The sequence below is a fragment of the Mobula hypostoma genome, chromosome 7 (genome assembly GCF_963921235.1).
Source record: "Mobula hypostoma chromosome 7, sMobHyp1.1, whole genome shotgun sequence".
In the NCBI taxonomy this organism is placed as follows: Eukaryota; Metazoa; Chordata; class Chondrichthyes; order Myliobatiformes; family Myliobatidae; genus Mobula; species Mobula hypostoma.
Window position 1 is genome coordinate 62,496,450 of NC_086103.1, and position 19,156 is coordinate 62,515,605.

At 39.2% G+C, this 19,156-nt stretch overlaps 1 protein-coding gene across 10 annotated transcripts in view; it reads left to right on the forward strand.

Moving 5' to 3' along the window:
• Positions 1 to 19,156, forward strand: part of ablim3 (actin binding LIM protein family, member 3) — a 331,288-nt gene that overhangs the window by 71,759 nt on the left and 240,373 nt on the right. For 8 of the 10 annotated variants that reach the window (XM_063053520.1, XM_063053523.1, XM_063053529.1 and 5 more), the window contains exon 2: positions 15,245 to 15,385. In XM_063053520.1, coding sequence (XP_062909590.1) covers positions 15,245 to 15,385 — 141 coding nt within the window. The remainder of the gene's footprint in view (positions 1 to 15,244; positions 15,386 to 19,156) is intronic. The other 2 variants (XM_063053521.1, XM_063053528.1) reach the window with 1 other exon arrangement.

Here is a 19,156-nt window from a genome sequence, read left to right on the forward strand (position 1 = left end):
AAGCTTCTTCAAGCCTAGGGGTAAATGGCTACAGCCTTACGATGATGAGTAAAGGGAATCATTTCAGTTTGTGGCATTTAGTTGAGTAATGATGGGGATAGAGAGGTGTTGTGGTTGTCCGAGTAAGCCAATGCCATCGATTCTTCCCATTGTCCTCTGAAACTTCCAAGTTAGTCAAACTTGACCAACATAAGAGCACCATCTTCAAGTGATAGTCTACCAACCCAGGCAAAGGTTAGACACACTGGTAGACTCCACAGGATCACTCTTTCACACACCAATAATCACAGATCGATCCCTCACTATCGATCCTCAGTCCCACACTCGTGGGCACCTGAACAGAATAGTGGTAACTTCACCACACCTTAGTGCGTCTGCATGTCCTGCGAAACAAGCAATTACGCTAGCTTAAATACTGTTGTGCTGAACACCAACTGTCCATCAAGTAGCTCCTCCCTTCTCTCTCTGTGGGAACTCAGAAGCTGGCAGTGTCCTTGCAGAAATCCCAAACAAACTGTGAGCAGTCTTCGCCTCTCCCTCTCTCTCTCAATAACAAGTTGTTTGTGCTGTACAGCTCTCAGCTGTGCTGCCACCAGCTGCACGCTCTCTCTCCCTTTTTAAAAGCACAGTCCATAAGGGATAATTCAGGATCCCATCACAATAAATATAGAAAAATGTCAATTTACACCAAGTATATAAATGTACTGTATATTAAATAGTTAAATTAAAAATAGTGGGAAAACAGAAATAATTTTAAAAAGTAAGGTAGTATTCATGGGTTCAATGTCCATTTAGGAAGCGGATGGCAGAGGGGAGGAAACTGTTCCTGAATCATTGAGTGTGTGCCTTCAGGCTTCTGTACCTCCCACCTGATGGTAACAGTGAGAAGAGGGCATGTCCTGGGTGATGGGGGTCTTTAATAATGGACGCTGCCTTCCTGAGGCACTGCTCCTTGAAGATATCTTGGATACTATAGAGGCTAGTGCCCAAGATGGACTTGATTAATTTTACAACTTTCTATAACTTCTTTCGGTCCTGTGCAGTAGCCCTCCACCACCCCTCCCCCATACCAGACAGTGATGCAGCTTGTCAGAATGCTCTCTACAGCATATCTGTAAAAGTTTTTGAGTGTTTTAAGTGACAAAATCTCCTCAAACTCCAAATGAACTATAGTCGTTGTCTTGCCTTCTTTATAGTTGGATCATTATGTTGAGACCAGGTAAGATCCTCAGAGATACTGACGCCCAGGAACTTGAAATTGCTCACTTCTGATCCCTGAATGAGGATTGGTTCATATTCCCTCTCTGAGCACCACAATAGCTCTTAGATCTCACTGACATTGAGTACAAGATTGTTGCTGCAACACCACTCAGCTGGCTGGTATATCTCACTCCTGTATGCCTTCTCAGATTCTGCCAGTGTCTATCTATCTATGTATCTATAAGGACAACATCTGTCTATTTACTATTGAGCAAGAGGCAGAGTAGGTAGCATATTAACATTGTAGATAGTGCTGCAATTCCATAGCTCCAGTTACTCAGCTTCTATTCCGATTTCTGGTGCTGTTTTACTTCTAATCATTTGGGCTTCCCTCAAGCGCTACTGCTTCCTGAAAAAAGCACAAACGACATACTGGTTATTGGGGTAATTAATGACTGTTAATTACCTCTCCTCCTTTTGGTGTTTACATTTCCCATTCCCTTGGGAATGCAACCAACATAATCAAGGATCCCCTCCCTGGCCAAGTGGAACAAGTTTCAGGTGGGGAACATGTAAGGAACAGCACTCATAAGACTTACAAAAGCTTTGGAAAAAGATACCGTCTATCACAAAGTCAAAAATGAAACATTGATGGTGATGTGCCAACTTCAAATGGGATAAGCCTGCATAAACTGCAACCAAATGAGGGAAGGCAAAATTGTAACCCAACAATGTAAGGCCTCTAAAGTAGAAAAGTTTCAGCTGTTGTCTAGGTACATAGCCATGAGGGAAAAGTGTGAAAGAGTGGATAAATTAAAGATTTTATGTTGTAGATTACCAAAAAGAGCAAGAGTAAAATAAAATAGACAAGAACATATGACAAATCAATGACACAGAAGAAAACCAGACGGTTTGCAAGAAAATTCAGAAGGAAATTCAAAAAGGAAATGAAGGAGGCAAAACGACAACATGAGAGTAAACTGGCAACAAATACACAGGGAATTCTAAAAAATTCTGTAGACATTTGAACGGGAACAGAGATGTAAGAGGACAAAAAAGGAAATTTGCTTATTGCAGAAGTATTAAATGAGTGAAACAGTCTTCACCAAGGATGATGATGCTACTGGAGTTCAAAAAAAAATCAGTGCAGTGATGGCACTGGAAAGTTTAGCTGCAGTTAAAATGGATAAATTACCTGCATCATAGGATGCATCTTAGGAATCTGAAGTGAAGTGAGGAAATCAGTGAAGCTACGACAATTTCAAACACTTGTAGACTAAGGAACCTGAGGAATGGAATATTGGAAATGTCATGCACTTACTTTAAAAAAGTGATCAATCTGCAAAATACAGACCCTTCAGTTTACCTCACTGCTGAAGAAAGATATGGAAATAATGATCAGGGATGAAGCTTTTAGTCCTTTGGACAAATGTGGTTTGATCGGAGAAAGGCAGCATGGATTTGGCAGATCATGTCTAACAAACTTGCTGGAGATTTTTCTAATGAAGCATTGAAGAGGGTCAATAGGGAAATGTGGTTGATTTGGTAGACTGGAGAAGCTCATGTTGTTTTCCTTGTAGCAGAAGTGATTGTGAAGAAGTCTGTTGTCGAAAATCATGAAAGGTACATACAGAGTAGAAAAGGAGAGGCTGTTTTCATTGGCAGAGGTGCTAAGAACTGGGGACAGAGAATGAGGATAATTTACAAAAGAAACAAAAATTATGTGAGGGAAAACATAAAAGTGATTAAGGTCTGGAATGCACTCCAGGGAGAGCAGATTCAAGTGGTATCAAAAAAGAACTTAATAAATGCCTGACATGAAAGAATTTACAGGAAATTGGGAAGGGATGGAAGAATGTTCCGAGCTGGGTTGCCTTACTATAAATCCACACAGACTTGACAGGCCAAATGGCCTCCTTCCATCCTATTATTTTTTCTGTAAATCTGTATATTGAGACAGAAAATAATGCAAAAATTCAATGTCACATGCACTGCCTAGACTTGGGATCAAACACCTCATTGAAGTGCAACATGGAAATTCAGGCGGCTTTCTTTACCATGAAATGAAATGGTGGAAAAGCATAAAACTGCAGATAATGGAAACATTCAAAAGTCAGACAATACCTGTGGAAAGTGAATCAGAGTTAACATTTCAGATTGCAAAACCTTTGAACTGGAACTTATTTGATCTCCTTTCCAGTTCTGAAAAAGGACCCTGAACCTGAAATGTTAATTCTAACACTCTTTCCACAGTTGTTGTCTGACCTGATGAATGTTCCGAGCATTTTTCAATTTTTTCTTTTAGTTTTGCTGCATTTGCATTTCTTGATTTTCAGGTTTTAAGTATTTATTTTCCAGAGTCTGCACAGGACAAATATGCACTGATCCATAACTTTCGCAAGTCAAGGAAACTAATCAGACATTTACCACTTGGAAGTTATATTTGTGACCGATTGCTGGCAATGAGAACTTGAGCATGCTTGAATGAGTCCTTGATAGGATACTTCCCCTACAGCTCATCAGAAGAAATAATGTATTTGATTAAAATACTTTTACTTCAGGCAAAATATATTTAACACTGATAAACAGTAAAATAATCTTAGTTCTTACACAGTTCACCTATTTGGGTTACAGTCACAGAAGGAGCAATAAGAGGAGGGGGAGGAAAAAAAACATATAGTACAAATATTTATCCATCAAGAAAAAAGTACCAAATCAGATTGTCTTGCCCTTATTGCATTGCTGTTGTGAGATTGCCGTGTGCAGTTTGGGAGCTATATTACTTGCAACTGCAAGAAATGTGTAATTGCTGTAAAGTTTCAGGTTATTCAGTGTAAATGAAGGATAATATATAAATGGATCTTCTATTCTCTTTTCAGTGTTGATATACTATATTCTTAATGTATTTCATGCTCTTAGAGCACTTTGGGTTTTGTAAAGTGATGAAAGTTTTTTTAAAGTGCAAAATGTGGTTGTTCCATACACTTTAATAGATGAGTGAGTGGTGATTAGCATTAATTTATGGACAGTGGTTCTTTAACGTGTACTTTAATGTTAATGGACCCACATTATATATTTGTTACTTTCTGAGATGCATGACGAATTTTGAATAGATTTTATCAAACTATTATTTTTTGTACTGAAAATCACCTTAAAACAAGCCGAATTTTGGCAACTTTGTTTCTCAACTGCAACACACACACAATGCTGAAAGAGCTCATCAGGCCAGGCAGCATCTATCGAAAAGTGTATAGTTAACATTTCAGGCTGAGACCCTTCTTCAGGACCTCAACTGATGAGTTTCTCAACTGATTTTTATAGACGGGATTATTTTTCCATACAACCATACCAGCAATACAAATTATTATTCCTTACTGCTCACAGCTGGATATGGTAGAATTAACCATAGTTATTCATTCTAAAATGGCTTCTTTCTGAACTACCATCCTGAGCTATATTGCCTCACTATAAGTTGTTTCATCTGATTACTTACACTCTCTGCTTCCACTTTTTCAGTTACTTCTGAGAATTCCATGATTATTTTTAGGATTACAAATACTTCCAGTCAGCATTTTGATACTCAGGCATCCTTCAGTCAGGTCTATCAATAGATGTTACCATCATTTGAATAATATTGTAGAAACTACAAGATCCTTGACCTCATCAGAGGAAAATCATTTCAAATTAATACACACTTCAAATGTATGTTTGCATCATGTCAGACATTCACCATAATACAACATATAGCAAAATATTTGACTCTGTTTTTGATAATTAACTTTATTTTTGACATGTACATTGAAACATACAGTGAAGTATGTCATTTGCATCAAATCAAATCAACAGGGGGGCCACAAGTGTTGCCGCGCTTCCTGCACCACCAGAGCTTACTAACCCTAAATGTACGTCTTTGGAATGTGGAAGGAAACTGGGGCACCCAGGGGGACACAGTCACAGGGAGAATGTACGAACTCCTTCCAGGCAGTGGTGGAAATCTAACACTGATCCTTCAGCTGATGCTGGAAAGCGTGGCGCTAACTGCTACACTACCGTGCTGCCCCGTATGGCACCCCATATTTGAGCATACGGCCTTGTACTTGTGCAATGCCTGTTCACGTACGAGCTACAGTAAAGGTTTACAATCACAGTGTGAACTAATTTTTCCCAAAGGAGGTATTTTCTTACATTCAGTGATTAAACAGAATATTCATTACTCTTGCTACAAGATAGAAAGTAGTAGATTTTAAAATTCAAAAATACCACAATAATTCTGACTGCACAAGACATTATCCTGTTGGTACTGCAGATAAATTTGTAATGGCTGTCGTGAATAATTTATTGTTAAGCCAATGGTCTGATTAGTACACTGAGGAATATTGTACTGCATTAATTAGTGATTGTAGTGTGTGCAAGAGGAAAAGTTAAAGTTGATGGTTTAACATACTGATTTCTAATTACATTAGAACATTGTAGGACTGCAATTATTGAGAATATTTCAAGAATTCACACTTGCTCTCAAACATGATGAGCTGCAGTTTGCTGTGAAAATACAGAAGAGAGAGAGAGAGTAATAGAATATTCAAAGTTCAAAAGTCCAAAGTAAATTTATTATCAAAATATATATATGTCACCATATACAACCCTGAGATTCATTTTCTTGTGGCCATACTCAATAAGTCCAATAACCATAATGGAGTCAATGAAAGAGCACACTAATGGGGCACACTACCAATATGCAAAAGATGACACACTGTGCAAATATAAAAAGAAATAAATAATAATAAATAAATAATAAATATCAAGAACATGAGATGAAGGTTCCTTGAAAGTGACTCCTTAGGTTGTGGGAACAGTTCAGTATTGGGGCAAGTGAACATAGAACAAGACAGCACAGTGTAGGCCTTTCGGTCCAGGATGCTGTGCTGATCTTTTAAACTACTCTAAGATTAATCAAACATTTCCCTCCAGCATAGCCCATCATTTTTCTTTTATCCTTGTGTCTATCTAAGAGTTTCTTAAATGTTCCTAATGTATCTGCCTCTACGACCACCTTGACAGTGCATTCTATGCACCAACCATTCTCTGTGTCAAAAGAAATCCTACCACTGACATTCCCCTTATACTTCCCTCCAGTTACCTTAAAATTTTGCCATGCTATATTAGCCATTTCTACCCTGGGAAAATTGTGCTGGCTATCCACTCTATTAATGCCTCTTATCATCTTGTACACGTTTATCAAGTCACTTCTCATTATCCTTCTCTTCAAAGAGAAAATTGCTCAACTCTTCCTCACAAGATGTGCTCTCTAATCCAGGCAGCATCCTGTAAATCTCCTCTGCATTCTTTCTAAAGCTTTTACATCCTTCCCATAATTAGATGACCAGAACTGAACACAATACTCCGAGTCTGGTCAATGGAGCTGACTCCTAATATTTGATTTTTATATTTGTAAACTAGTTGTCATGGTAGATATAAAGAATATCTCAAACATCCATCCATAACCATCTCTCCGGTATACATTTAATCATGGTTTTGATGGAAGTTTATAAAATCTGTCTGCCAAGTATATCCAGTATTGTCTGTCTTTACATTAGGTTTTGCATTATTTTGCTCTTGTTTTAAATCTGAGGTAGCAGTGAAGGATAGTTGTGCAGGATAGTTCAACAACCAAATGGTTCAAAGGAAATAATTACGTTGATTACCTTCTTGTTATTTCTGAAACGCTTCCGACATCACTTTTAGATTTTTCAACAGTAATCATGGATATGTTTGGAATCTAATTTATTTCCTTTGTCTTCTTATCCATTTTAAAATTTAAGTTTCTTTACAACATGCTATGGGGCGTCATGGCAACATAGCAGTTTGCATGATGCTATTACAGCTTGGGTCGTTCCAAGCTCAAAAACATGGTTAAAATTCTGGTAGTTTAACAATTACAGTCTCCATTTGATGGTCATCACAGCAATATAACACTTATGATCCCATTAAAATACCCAGTGATACAAATAGGAACATTAAACTGTATTGTGTAACCATTTCCTAGCAACAGAAATCTCAAGAGATTATAGTTTTAAAAATGTGTGCAACTAACAACAATTTCAAGCACCTCAAAATAAAATTGTCATTTGAAAAAAAAATCATTTCTGATCTTTTTATGTTTTCATTTTTCCCAAACTGCTTCTGATCGTCACAGACAAGTGCACCACAAGGCCGTTGCCTTAGCCCCCTGCTTTACTCATTTTATACCTATGATTGTGTGGCTAAGTACAGCTCCAATGCTCTATTTAAGTTTGCTGATGACACCAGGCCGAATCAAAGGTGGTGACGAATTAGCAGATAGGAGGGAGATTTGTAAGAGACAGATTAAAGCATCAAGCCCCAAGAGCGGAAAGTGAACCAGTGTTCAGCCCCACTACTCTATGTCAGCCAAGGTCACCCACCTGAGCTACTTTTTCCCTCCTGATGCAACTGGGCCCTATCACCCTCTCAATCTACTTATAACCCCTCCCCACGTCTCTCCCCTTCTGTCCCACTTTTTCATACTGGCTTTTTTCCCTCTTGTTCTCTAGTCTAGATGAATGGTCTCAATATGAAAATCGACTTTTACTCTACACAAGTATTAAGTCCCTGTTAAGTCCCTCCATCTCCTTGAGTATTGCTTATCTTTTAAGTGAAGGCTGTGACTTCATTCAGATGAATGGGACCAAGCTAGTTATGCCAACGATGATGAGTCCACAGTCAGAATACAGTCAATACTGTGATCGCTGCCTTAGATTCCACAGAGAATTGTTTCTCTTAATTGTTTCTCTTCCTCAGCATATCTTCATTCATCTTCCCAGCAAATGGATCAGGGGCTACCAATTCATCATCTCCATATTGGAATTGTAGCTGTTAATCCGGTATGAGCCTAGTTTCTTGGCAACTTTGGAAATCCTCTCAACACTGGTCATTTTGTGTGAGGATATTGTGCTCTATAGTTTGAGTGCCTCTTGGATCACATCACGGTGTTACAGCAATTCTTTGAAGTTCACAGTCCCAAACTTGTGTAGTTTAATCAACCTCTGTAAATAATTTAAAGCTAGTATCAGATCAGAATATTGGCTTTTTTCAGAGATGCAACATGGTAACAGACCCAATGTGCCTGGCTGCCCGGTGTCATCCATATGACCAATTAACGTACCCTACTAACGGAGGAAACCGGAGCACTCAGAGGAAACCCACGCGGTCATGGGGAGAACATACAAACTCATTATAGGCAGAGGTGGGACTTTGACCTGGGTCACTGGTACTGTAACAGCATTACACTGACCATTACTCTACTGTGCTTCACCAGATCACTTTTGGGTCGTTAACAATTAATGTAAATTATTGGTAGTATGACAGTGGGAAACAGCTAGAAATGAATAGAAAGCAACATGAGATGCATAATTGAGAATTTTTCTGCAACATTTCATGATTGAGAAAAATGATGAAACAGCTTCCAGTCATTTTGGATAATCCCCCATTAATGTTGTATTTGGAAGGCTATTTAGATGATTAACAATAGGAACTCCAAAATATACAGGTGTCAATAAAACTAACTGCCCTTGTTTTCTTTTAGGAAGGTGTAGTACTTCTCATAATTTAGTTGTGAGTAACTTTTGATCTTTATACATAATCTACCCTATGCAACAAAAAGAATACTTCAATTCATGGCTCTTATGAAGGTGTGGATAAGAGAAGTACAGGAGCACTCATAGGACTGCTTTAAATCAGTACACCTGACTGTATTCAGGGATTCATCTTCAAGTCTGAACGAGTATGCCACAGTGGTCACCAAATTCATTAAAACCTGTGTGGTTGAGAGTGTGCCTGTGAAAATTTACTGTACAATCCCAAATCAAATACTGTGGATGAACCAGGAGGTTCATAGTCTGCTGAGGGCCAGATCTGTGGCATTTAAGTCTGGCGACCCAGGTCTGTACAAGAAAACCAGCTTTGACTGGTGGAGCATTATTTCAAGACTGAAGAGACAATTCCAAGTGAGGTTGGAGGCAACATCGGTTGGCTGTCAACTCTGGCAAGGCTTGCAGGCCATTACTTCCTACAATGCAAAACCCAGCATCGTGAATGAAAGTGATGCTTCACTACCAGACAAACTCATCGCCTTTTATGTTCACTTTGAAAGGAAGAATAAGACCACAGCTGTGACGATCCCTGCAGCATCCGATGACCCTGTGATCTCTGACTTGGAGGCCAACGTCAGGTGAACCCTCACAAGGTGGCAGGTCCCAGTGGAGTACCTGACAAGGCTCTGAAAACTTGTGACAACCAACTACCGGGGTATTCAAATACATTTTCAATTTCTCACTGCTGCAGTTGGAAGTTCCCACATGCTCAAAAGGGCAACAATTATACCAGTGCCCAAGAAGAGCAGTGTGAGCTGTCTTAACAACTATCATCTAGTAGCGCTCATATCTATGGTGTAGAAATGCTTTAAGAAGTTGGTCATGGCTAGAATCAACTTCTGTCTCAACAAGGACCTGGACCCACTGCAATTCGCCTTTTGCCACAATGGGTCTATAGCAGACGTGATCTCACTGGCTCTCCATGTGACATTGGATCACCTGGACAATACAAATACCTATGTCTGGATACTGCTTATTGACTATAGTGTTGTGTTTAATGCCATCATTCCTACAGTTCAGATTGAAAAGCTACAGAATCTGGGCCTCTTTACCTTCCTCTGCAATTGGATCCTTGACTTCCTAACCAGAGGACCACAGTCTGTACAAATTGGTAATAACATCTCCACCTCACTGACAGTCAACACTGGCACACCTCAGGGGTGTGTGCTTAACCCACTGCTCTACTCTCTCTACACCCATGACTGTGTGGCTAGGCATAGCTTAAGCCATCTGTAAACCTGCTGATGATACCATCATTGTTGGCAGAATCTCAGATGGAGACTAAAGCATACAGGAGCAAGATATACTAGCTAGTTGAGGGGTGTCGCAGCAAACCTTGCACTCAATGTCAGTAAGACGAAAAGAATTAATTATGGAGTTCAGAAAGGGTAGGAAGAGGGAACACAAACCAATCCTCATACAGGGATCAGAAGTGGAGAGAGTGAGCAATTTCAAGTTACTGATGTCAGTAGCTCTGAGAACCTAACTTGGTCCTAACATATCAGTGCAGCTATAAAGAAGACAAGACAGTAGCTTTATTCCATTAGGAGTTTGAGGAAATTTGGACTGTCACCTAAAACACTCAAACTTTTGCAGATGTACCATGGAGAGTATTCTGACTAATTGCATCACCATCAGGTATGGGGCGGGGGGTGGGGGTGGTGCTACTGCACAGTATCGAAGTAAGCCGTAAAGAGTTGTAAACTTAGTCAGCACTATCCTCCATAGTATCCAGGACATCTTCAAGGAGCAGTGCCTCAGAAAGGCAGTGTCCATCATTAAGGATCCCCATTACCTCCAAGACATCCCCTCTTCTGATTGTTACCATCAGGAAGGAGATACAGATGCCTGAGGCATACCCTGTACGCTTCAGGAACAGCTTCTTCCCCTCTGCCATCTGATTTCTAAATGGTCATTGTACCCATAAACATTACCTCACTAATTTTTTACTTCTATTTTTGCACTACTTAATTTAACTTTTTAATATACAGTATATACTTACTGTAATTCAGTTTATTTCTCTATATTTATCATGTATTTTCCTGCTGCCTTAAAGTTAACGTACTTCACAACATACGCCAGTGATGTTAAACCTGATTCTGATTCTTAAATCTCAGCAGGCAGGAAGTTAGCTGAGAGTTGTGCTGAGAGGCACCCTACTGAAGCAATTGAATTGCTACTGGGGCTATTTGCGGAGAACTTAGTAATTAGTAGGGGGTGGTGAACTTATAGCATGGTCTAAGGATACCTTCTATGACACGGTCTGAAAAGGAACACTTCTTTAAAATTACCTTTCTGATCTCTTCTGATTCTGATCAGCTTCTTTGCCAGGATAGGCTTTCTGAAGGAATGTGGATGTTTCATGCCAGGACACTTCTAGTTAAGCCCGCAAACATCAGGACCTTATTGCCATATCAAAAAGGATACTAAGATCTTTTTACATGACCCCTTTCCACCTCTCCATTATAATGTTGCACTTTCAGGTTAAACGCATCGCCAGAGGATTCATCATTTTGCATAAAGATGCCAGATGTTCACCCAATTGATCATCTTTTTCGCATTATCGATGTATCTGTAACTAATCAACAAAATTACATCTGTTAATGTATCCCTAGATTAATTGAAGCGGTATCAAAGGGATTAGTTTTCAATCTCTAAACACTTACTGATAACCTTGCATTGTTGGCAGCACTGAATTAAGACAACAATTGAAGACTCAGAACCAAACTGGAATCACAGAAGAATACTCGACCGCTATCGCATCCTACAAAGTAAAACCAAGAGACATATATGACAACAAGATTTCATTCCCAGATGTGCTCAGTGCCTTTTATACTCAGTTTGATCAACAGAACGTGGAGAAACTACAACAGCGTCTGACGACCCTGTGATTTCAGTCTCTGAGGCCAACATGAGAGCATCCTTCAGGAGGGTGAAGGGTGAATCCCCGAAAAGCATCTGGCCCAGGCGGAGTAGCTGGCTAAGTACTAAACACCTGTGTTAATCAACTGACTGGAGTGTTTGCTGACACCTTTAATCTCTTGCTTAGGCAGTCTGATGTATTCACCTGCTTCAAGCAGGTTTCAAGCATGCCACTGCCCAAGAAGAACTTGATAACCAGCCTCAATGACTATTAACTGGTAGCACTTACATGAAGAGCACAGTGATTAAGTGCTTTGAGAGGCTGGTGATGAAACGTATCAACTCCTGGCTGAGAAGTGACTAGGATCTGCTGCAATTTGCCTTCCGTTGCCACAGATCAGCAGCAGATACCATTTCATTGGCTCTTCAGCCAACCCTGAAACATCTGGACAGTTAAAATGTATACAGCAGATGATTTTCATTGACTATAGTTCAGCTCTCAACACCATCATCCCCTCAAAATTAATCAATAAGCCCCAAGACCTAGGTGTCAGTCCCTTCTTGTGCAACTAGACCCTCGAATTCCTCACTTGCAGATCCCAGTCAGTTTGGATTGGCAACAACATCTCCTCAACACAGGTGCATCACAAGGCTGTGTGCATACCTCCCTGCTCTACTCACTCCATACTCATGACTGTGAGGCTAAGTACAGCTCCACAACCATATTTAAGTTTGCTGATAACACCACTGTCACTGGCCAAATCAAAGGTGGTGACATATCAACATATAGGAGGGAGATTGAAAATCTGGCTGAGTGGACAGAGTCAGAATCAGACTCAGGTTTACTATCACCGCATGTGTTGTGGAATTTGTTCACTTAGCAGCAGCAGTTCAATGTAACACATAATATAGAAGAAAGTTTTTGAGTGTTTTTGATAACATACCAAGTCTATTCAAACTCCTAACGAAATATAGTCACTCTCTTGCCTTCTTTACAGCTGCATTGATATGTTAGGATCAGGTTAGGTCCTCAGAGATCTTGACACCCAGGAACATGAAACTGCTCATTCTCTTCACCTGATCTCTCTATAAGGATTGGTATGTATTCCTTCGTCTTACACTTCCTGAAGCTCACAATCAGTTCTTTTGTCTTACTGACATTGAGTGCAAGGTGGTTGTTGTGACACCACTCCACTAGTTGGCATATCTCACTCCTGTACGCCCTCTTGTCTCCATCTGAGATTCTACCAACAATTGTTGTATCATCAGCAAATTTATAGACCATATTTGAGCTATGCCTAGTTACACAGTCATGGGTATAGAGAGAGTAGAGCAGCGGGCTAAGCACACACCCCTGCAAGTGCACCAGTGTTGATCATCAGTGAGAAGGAGATATTGTCACCAATCCGCACAGATTATGGTCTTCCGGTTAGGAAGTCGAGGATTCAACTGCAAAAGGAGGTACAGAGGCCCAGGTTCAGTAACTTATCAATCAGGAATGTGGGAATGATGGTGTTAAGTGCTGTGTGCCACAACAACAACCTTTCTCTCAATGTTAGCAAAATCAAAGAGCTGATTACTGACTACTGGAGGAGGAAACTCTTCATGTGGTCCATGAGCCAGTCTTCATCAGGGAGTCCGAGAGGGCGAAGGTCAGTAACTTTAAATTCCTCAGCTCTGTCATTTCAAAGGATCTGTTCGGGATCCAGTGTGTAAGTGCCATTATGAAGAATCCATGGTAGTGCATTTACTTTCTTAGAGCTTGTGCAGATTTGGCATATCATCTAAAACTTTGACAAAATTCTATAGGTAAGTGGTGTAGAGAATAAGACCATAAGGCATTGGAGTAGAATTAGGCCATTTGGCCCATTTAATCATTACTGATCCTTTTTTCCCTCCTCAGCCCTACTCCCTGGCCTTCTCCCCATAACCTTTTATGCCATGTCCAATCAAGAACCTATCAAGCTCTGCTTTAAATACATCCAATGACCTGGCTTCCACAGCTGCCTGTGGTAATAAATTCCACAAATTCACCACCCTCTCGCATCTCTGTTTTTAGAATACTGACTAGCTGCATCATGGCAACACCAAAGCCTTTGAACAGAAAGACCATCAAAAGGTAGTGGATACAGTCCAGTCCACCACAGGTGAAGCCCTCCCCTCTGAGTACATCTACAAGGATTGTTGTTTCAGGAAAGCAGCAGGGATCATCAAAGACTCTCACCATCCAGGCCATGTTCTCTTCTCACTGCTGCCACCAGGAAGAAGGTACAGGAGCCTCAGGACCCACACCACCAGATTCAGGAGCCTTTATTACCCCTCAACCATCAGGCTCCTGAACCAGAGTGGAACAGGACTGAATCAGTGTGAACTTCACTCACCCCAACACTGAGCTGGTTACACAACCATTAGAGTCGCTTTCAAGGACTCTGAAGCTCAAGCTCTCAATATTATTCATTACTTATCTGTTGTTATTATTTTGTTTTTCTTTTTGTATTTGCACAATTTGTTGTTCTTTGCACAATGGTTATTTGCCCATCTTTGTTTGCATGTAGCTTTCATTGATTCTATTGTGTGTCTTTGTATTTATTGTGAATGCCCACAAGAAAATGAATCTCAGGGTAGCATTCGGTGACATATATGTACTTTAATTAAAGTTTACTTTGAATTTTGAACTTTAAATGCAGGAGGGCAATAATTTAAGGATTCAGGATACTCTCCCAACAAATGCAAAGACATGTGGTACACAAAATGCTGGCGGAACTCAGCAAATCAAGCAGCATCTATGGATGGGAATAAACAGTCAACGTTTTCTCCATAAGACTCACTAGTTGGCAATTTCCAAGCATCTTCAGATTATTCATTTATGTTAAATGCATTATATCGTAAGAAACAGTGATAAATCAAACAATCTTAAAGCTTTTGATCTTCATGGCACTTTGTTACCAGGTGTTACAATGAGAACTAGATACAATGAATCTAGTAAACCCTTCAAAGGATTGTTCAGCCTTGTGTGTTTTGAAATCCATTCTATTTGCTTGTTTTAAATGCAATAGATTCAGTTATACTTTTCCCAGGCAATTATAGTCTTAAATGATCATAGTTGAGGAAAAAAAGACTACAAATTCTAATAGTAAGTATTTTCCCCTCCAATGCTAATACTAGAGTTCCCCTGACATGGAAAGTCTCCCCATTTAAGGTTAGAAGACGGGGCTTGGTCCCTTGGCTCTGCAGACAATAGTGTGACAAGTTCACATAATAGCATTGTAACAGCTTATGACTGTTTTTTCTCCTTCCTCCTACAAGGGTAAAGCAACTGGGGTTTGCCTTCCTTACCAACAACAGGTTAAATTTAACTTACTTTCAACACAAATCAAAAAGACAAAATACATCATTATCAAGGCCCGTTGCCATTGGTGTGAGTGATATGAAACTGTTGCATTTGCAACTTTTGAGCTAGTGAAGATACTGTATAGAGACGGTTCCTAACCAGATTTGTTTTTGTTTTGTTTCAGCAGTACCCTATCAGCAGAATTCATACAGCCGTGGAGGTGAGCCCGGAACTATCCGCTGCTATAGATGTGGCGGAGTGTGCAAAGGAGAGGTGGTGCGCGTACACAATAACCATTTCCACGTCAAATGCTTCACCTGCCAATGTAAGTGCCCTTTATGCTTTTGAAGAATCCACAAAGCAAGGCATTTTTGTTATTTTTAAAAACAAACCTGCTTTTGTTCCAGGTACTTAATATTTTTGAGGAGTTCCCTTTTGATTGAATTCTATATCTTGATCTGACTGATTACAAACTTGGGGTCCTTTCTATATACTCCTATTTATTATTCCAATAAAAATTCAGCAGATTTACTGCAAATTAACTCAAGACGCAGATATCATAGACACCAACCTGCCGTGAAATCCCATGATTATTTTGTAAAAGGCATAGCTTTTATCCAATTATATGGGATAACCACAAATATAGGGCTTTACAAGGCTGAAATTGAAGTTGTCCGGGCCCATATAAACTATTTTTGAAGGTCATTCAACCATATACAGAACGATGTTTCAACAGAACCTACCGTTAATTTTTGTTATGGGAAACATAGCATCATACATTGAAGTGTATTTGTTGCTTCAAATCAGTCACTCCAATTGTGGCAATCCACTGGTGGCTAGATAAAGAGAGAAACATTTTCTTTCCTCCATAAATTAACAATCCAAAGATTCCCAGTGGGCCAATTTAGCAGTAATAATATGGAGAATGAATTCAGAGACCAGACAGAGTGTGTTCATGATCAGTATGTTGATGAACCATCTAAAGAATGGGCTATTTTCGATCTAATATTGTTAAATAAAAACTGGTAATGGGGACTTTACGAAGTCCCCATTACCTGCATGAATCATATGATCAAAGTTTATATTAAGGTTACAGGTTATTTAGTTAAATCATAAACAAAGCAACAAATCCAGATAATTGCTTGAATCGGAAATGTATAGAGGACTGTGGGACTAAGTGCTGGCAAATGTGATTTGTATAAATACTTACTTGGTCAGCATGGACTTGGTGGGATTAAAGGGCTTTTTCCGTACTGAATGACACTATGATAATTCAGAGCGGTGTGAGGTGCTTGTTGGCAACAGACTGGGAAACTTCATTAGAAGGTATAATAATAAATTAGCATGGCTAAAAACTAAAGAATTAATATACTGTTAACAATAAACACATTTTTCTTTAAGCCCAGAAATCCAATGAGAAAAATGTACTTAAAAAGATATGATAGATCAAAGGAAAAGGCATATAATATTATCAAAAATTCATTAAGCATTAAGCATGAGATTTGTGAAAAATTCAGAATTGAGCAATGAAGGACAGAGATGGTAATAAAGAGGAGGTATGTAGAATACAAGAAAAAAAACTTGTGACAATCATATAAGTAGACTGAGTAAGCTTCCATACATAGAAAACAAAGGAATGGAAAATGTGAATATGCAGAGTAATTGTTTTGGTAACTAAAGACATGAACAAATTCAGAAATAGTGAATAAAACCTCCAAAAGGGAAACAAATGAAATTAGCATTTATAAAAGTAGTACTGCAGAAAATAAAGGGACAAAAAGATAATAAACTTCAGGCCCTGAAAGAGATGGCTCTTGAGATTATGCATGTACCATAATATATCAAAACACCACTGATGCCACATTGGCAAGAAGCAAATATAACTTCATTATTTATAAAAAGTGAGAGAAAGAAAACAAGGAATTAGAGGTAAATTATCCTGATGTTGATAGAAAAGAAAATTCTGGGATCAACCATTAAGGAAGTTACAGTGGTTCACTTAGAATTATATAAGAATTATATAGAATTATATTGAGAAGGGTCAACATGGAATTATAAAATGGAAATAGTGTCTCCTCATGAATTCATTAAAGGGAAATACTGACTGACGTGCAAGTACAGCAAGCAGTTAGAAAGGTAAATGGCATGATGGCTTTTATAGTAAGAAAAAATAATGCAAATGTAAAGATGTTTCCTATAATTATTTTGGGTCCTGGTGAAACCACACTTTGAATATTGTGCTCAGTGCTGCTCATATTATCTAAGGAAGAAGATACTTGTGTTGGAGTTAGAGCGACTTACATGTCTGAAATGCCAGGTTTATCATATGAGGTAAACGAGATTGAGCTGATACTCTCTGAAAGTTCATGAGAATGAGGAATGATTTAATTGATACAAAGTATCCATACAGGTCTTGTCAGGGCAGACACAGAAATGAAGCTTAGTCAGATTGGGGGGCGGGGTGCCGGTATGGGAAGCTGTTTACCAACAGGAGCATTGTCTCAGAATAAAGGATGAGCTAAAATATATTTCTTTATCCATGGGAAAGAGAATGCTATGGTTTCTCTACCCAAGAAGGCTCTGGAGACAGTTACAAGTGTATTTTTTAGAATTTTAGATATTAAGGGAATAAAAGGTATGGGGTTAATTCAGGGAGGTGGCTCTGAGATTAAAGGCATGTTCTTATTGAATACTGGAGTAGGCAAAAAGGGCTGAATGGACTTCTTGTCCTTTTACTTCTCCTGTTCCTATGGGTTCAGCTTTTGCCCAGTCCCCTCACTGACACTCACTGCACAACTGTGAATTTGTTTCAGATTTTTTGGCACTGGCTGGATGTGCAAGCCTGAGGCAGGGTCCCAGTAAAGAGTGCCAGTTGATCATGCTGCCCATTTTGGAAAATGCATTGAACCAGTTTTCACAGCTGGCCTTTGTGGTTCTGGCCAGCTTTTCTGTTTGGTATCTTGGCTGTACAAAATTCACACAATAGGAGCCAGTAACACTAAAACAAAAGTAAGCCCACTATAACTCAGAAGTAATTTTGTCCAAGTAAATGGCAGGTTTTAAGTGTTATATGCAAGCAGCTACTGTAGAAAATTAGTTTGAAATTACACTGTGGATTTAGTTTTTGAATGCGTAACAGGCTCAAATGAGATTGCTCTCTCTGCGATTTTATTAGATGTATTCATCCACTTAAGCTAAACATGTTAATACCATTGAGAGCATAATTAGGATTAATTTCAGACAAACCCGACAAATAATTTCAAGGTGTATGCCCCCCTTTACTTGCTGAATAAAAGGCTTGTGTCAGCAAATTGCTCATTCTGAAAGCACTCTTCATTTCACTGCCCTTCACAGACTCACAACCCCAAATCCTTTGACAATGATGCTAGACTGTGGGGAACTATTAAATTAAATTGCATCCAGAAAAGGAAGAGGAAATAAGAATGAAGGGTCTTGGCCTGAAACATCAACTGTTCACTCTTTACCATAGGTGCTGCCTGGCCTGCTGAGTTCCTCCAGCATTTTGTGTGTGTTGCGAGGAAATAAAATTGGGAGGGTAGGAGATAATGCTCTGATAAGCTTCTCAGCTTCAACAAATTGACCTCACCCAAGGTCATGAAGGTACCCCTGTATGAGTAATGGTAATTAAATTGCCGATTGCTGGTAGCTAGTACTTCAACAACTTTGAAATCCCTGCACATCACAGAAATAAATCTTTAAAACTTTGTTTTATTTGAGATTATCTGTAAATCAAAATGTTATTTTGATTCTATTCTTGTTTTGCATTGCAAATGAGGTTAGTGTGAAATACGTTTCTAGTGTAGACCATGTTATTTGGGTACATGTTTAAGAACTTTGGTTACATTTCTCTCACATATAATTAACATGACTAGACTTATTCTAGTGTAGAGAAGTGTGTTTAAATCAACTGGCATGGCAGTTTCTCGGATTGGATAGGTAGAGGCATTGCTTTAAATCATCAGCAAAGGAATGCTTGCCCTGCCCCCTAGCTTTGAATGTGTTTATTTGTGGGTTGTCTGCGCTGAGTTTGGGGTCAGAGCCTAACAGCCAGATAACTCACTCAAGTAACTGCACA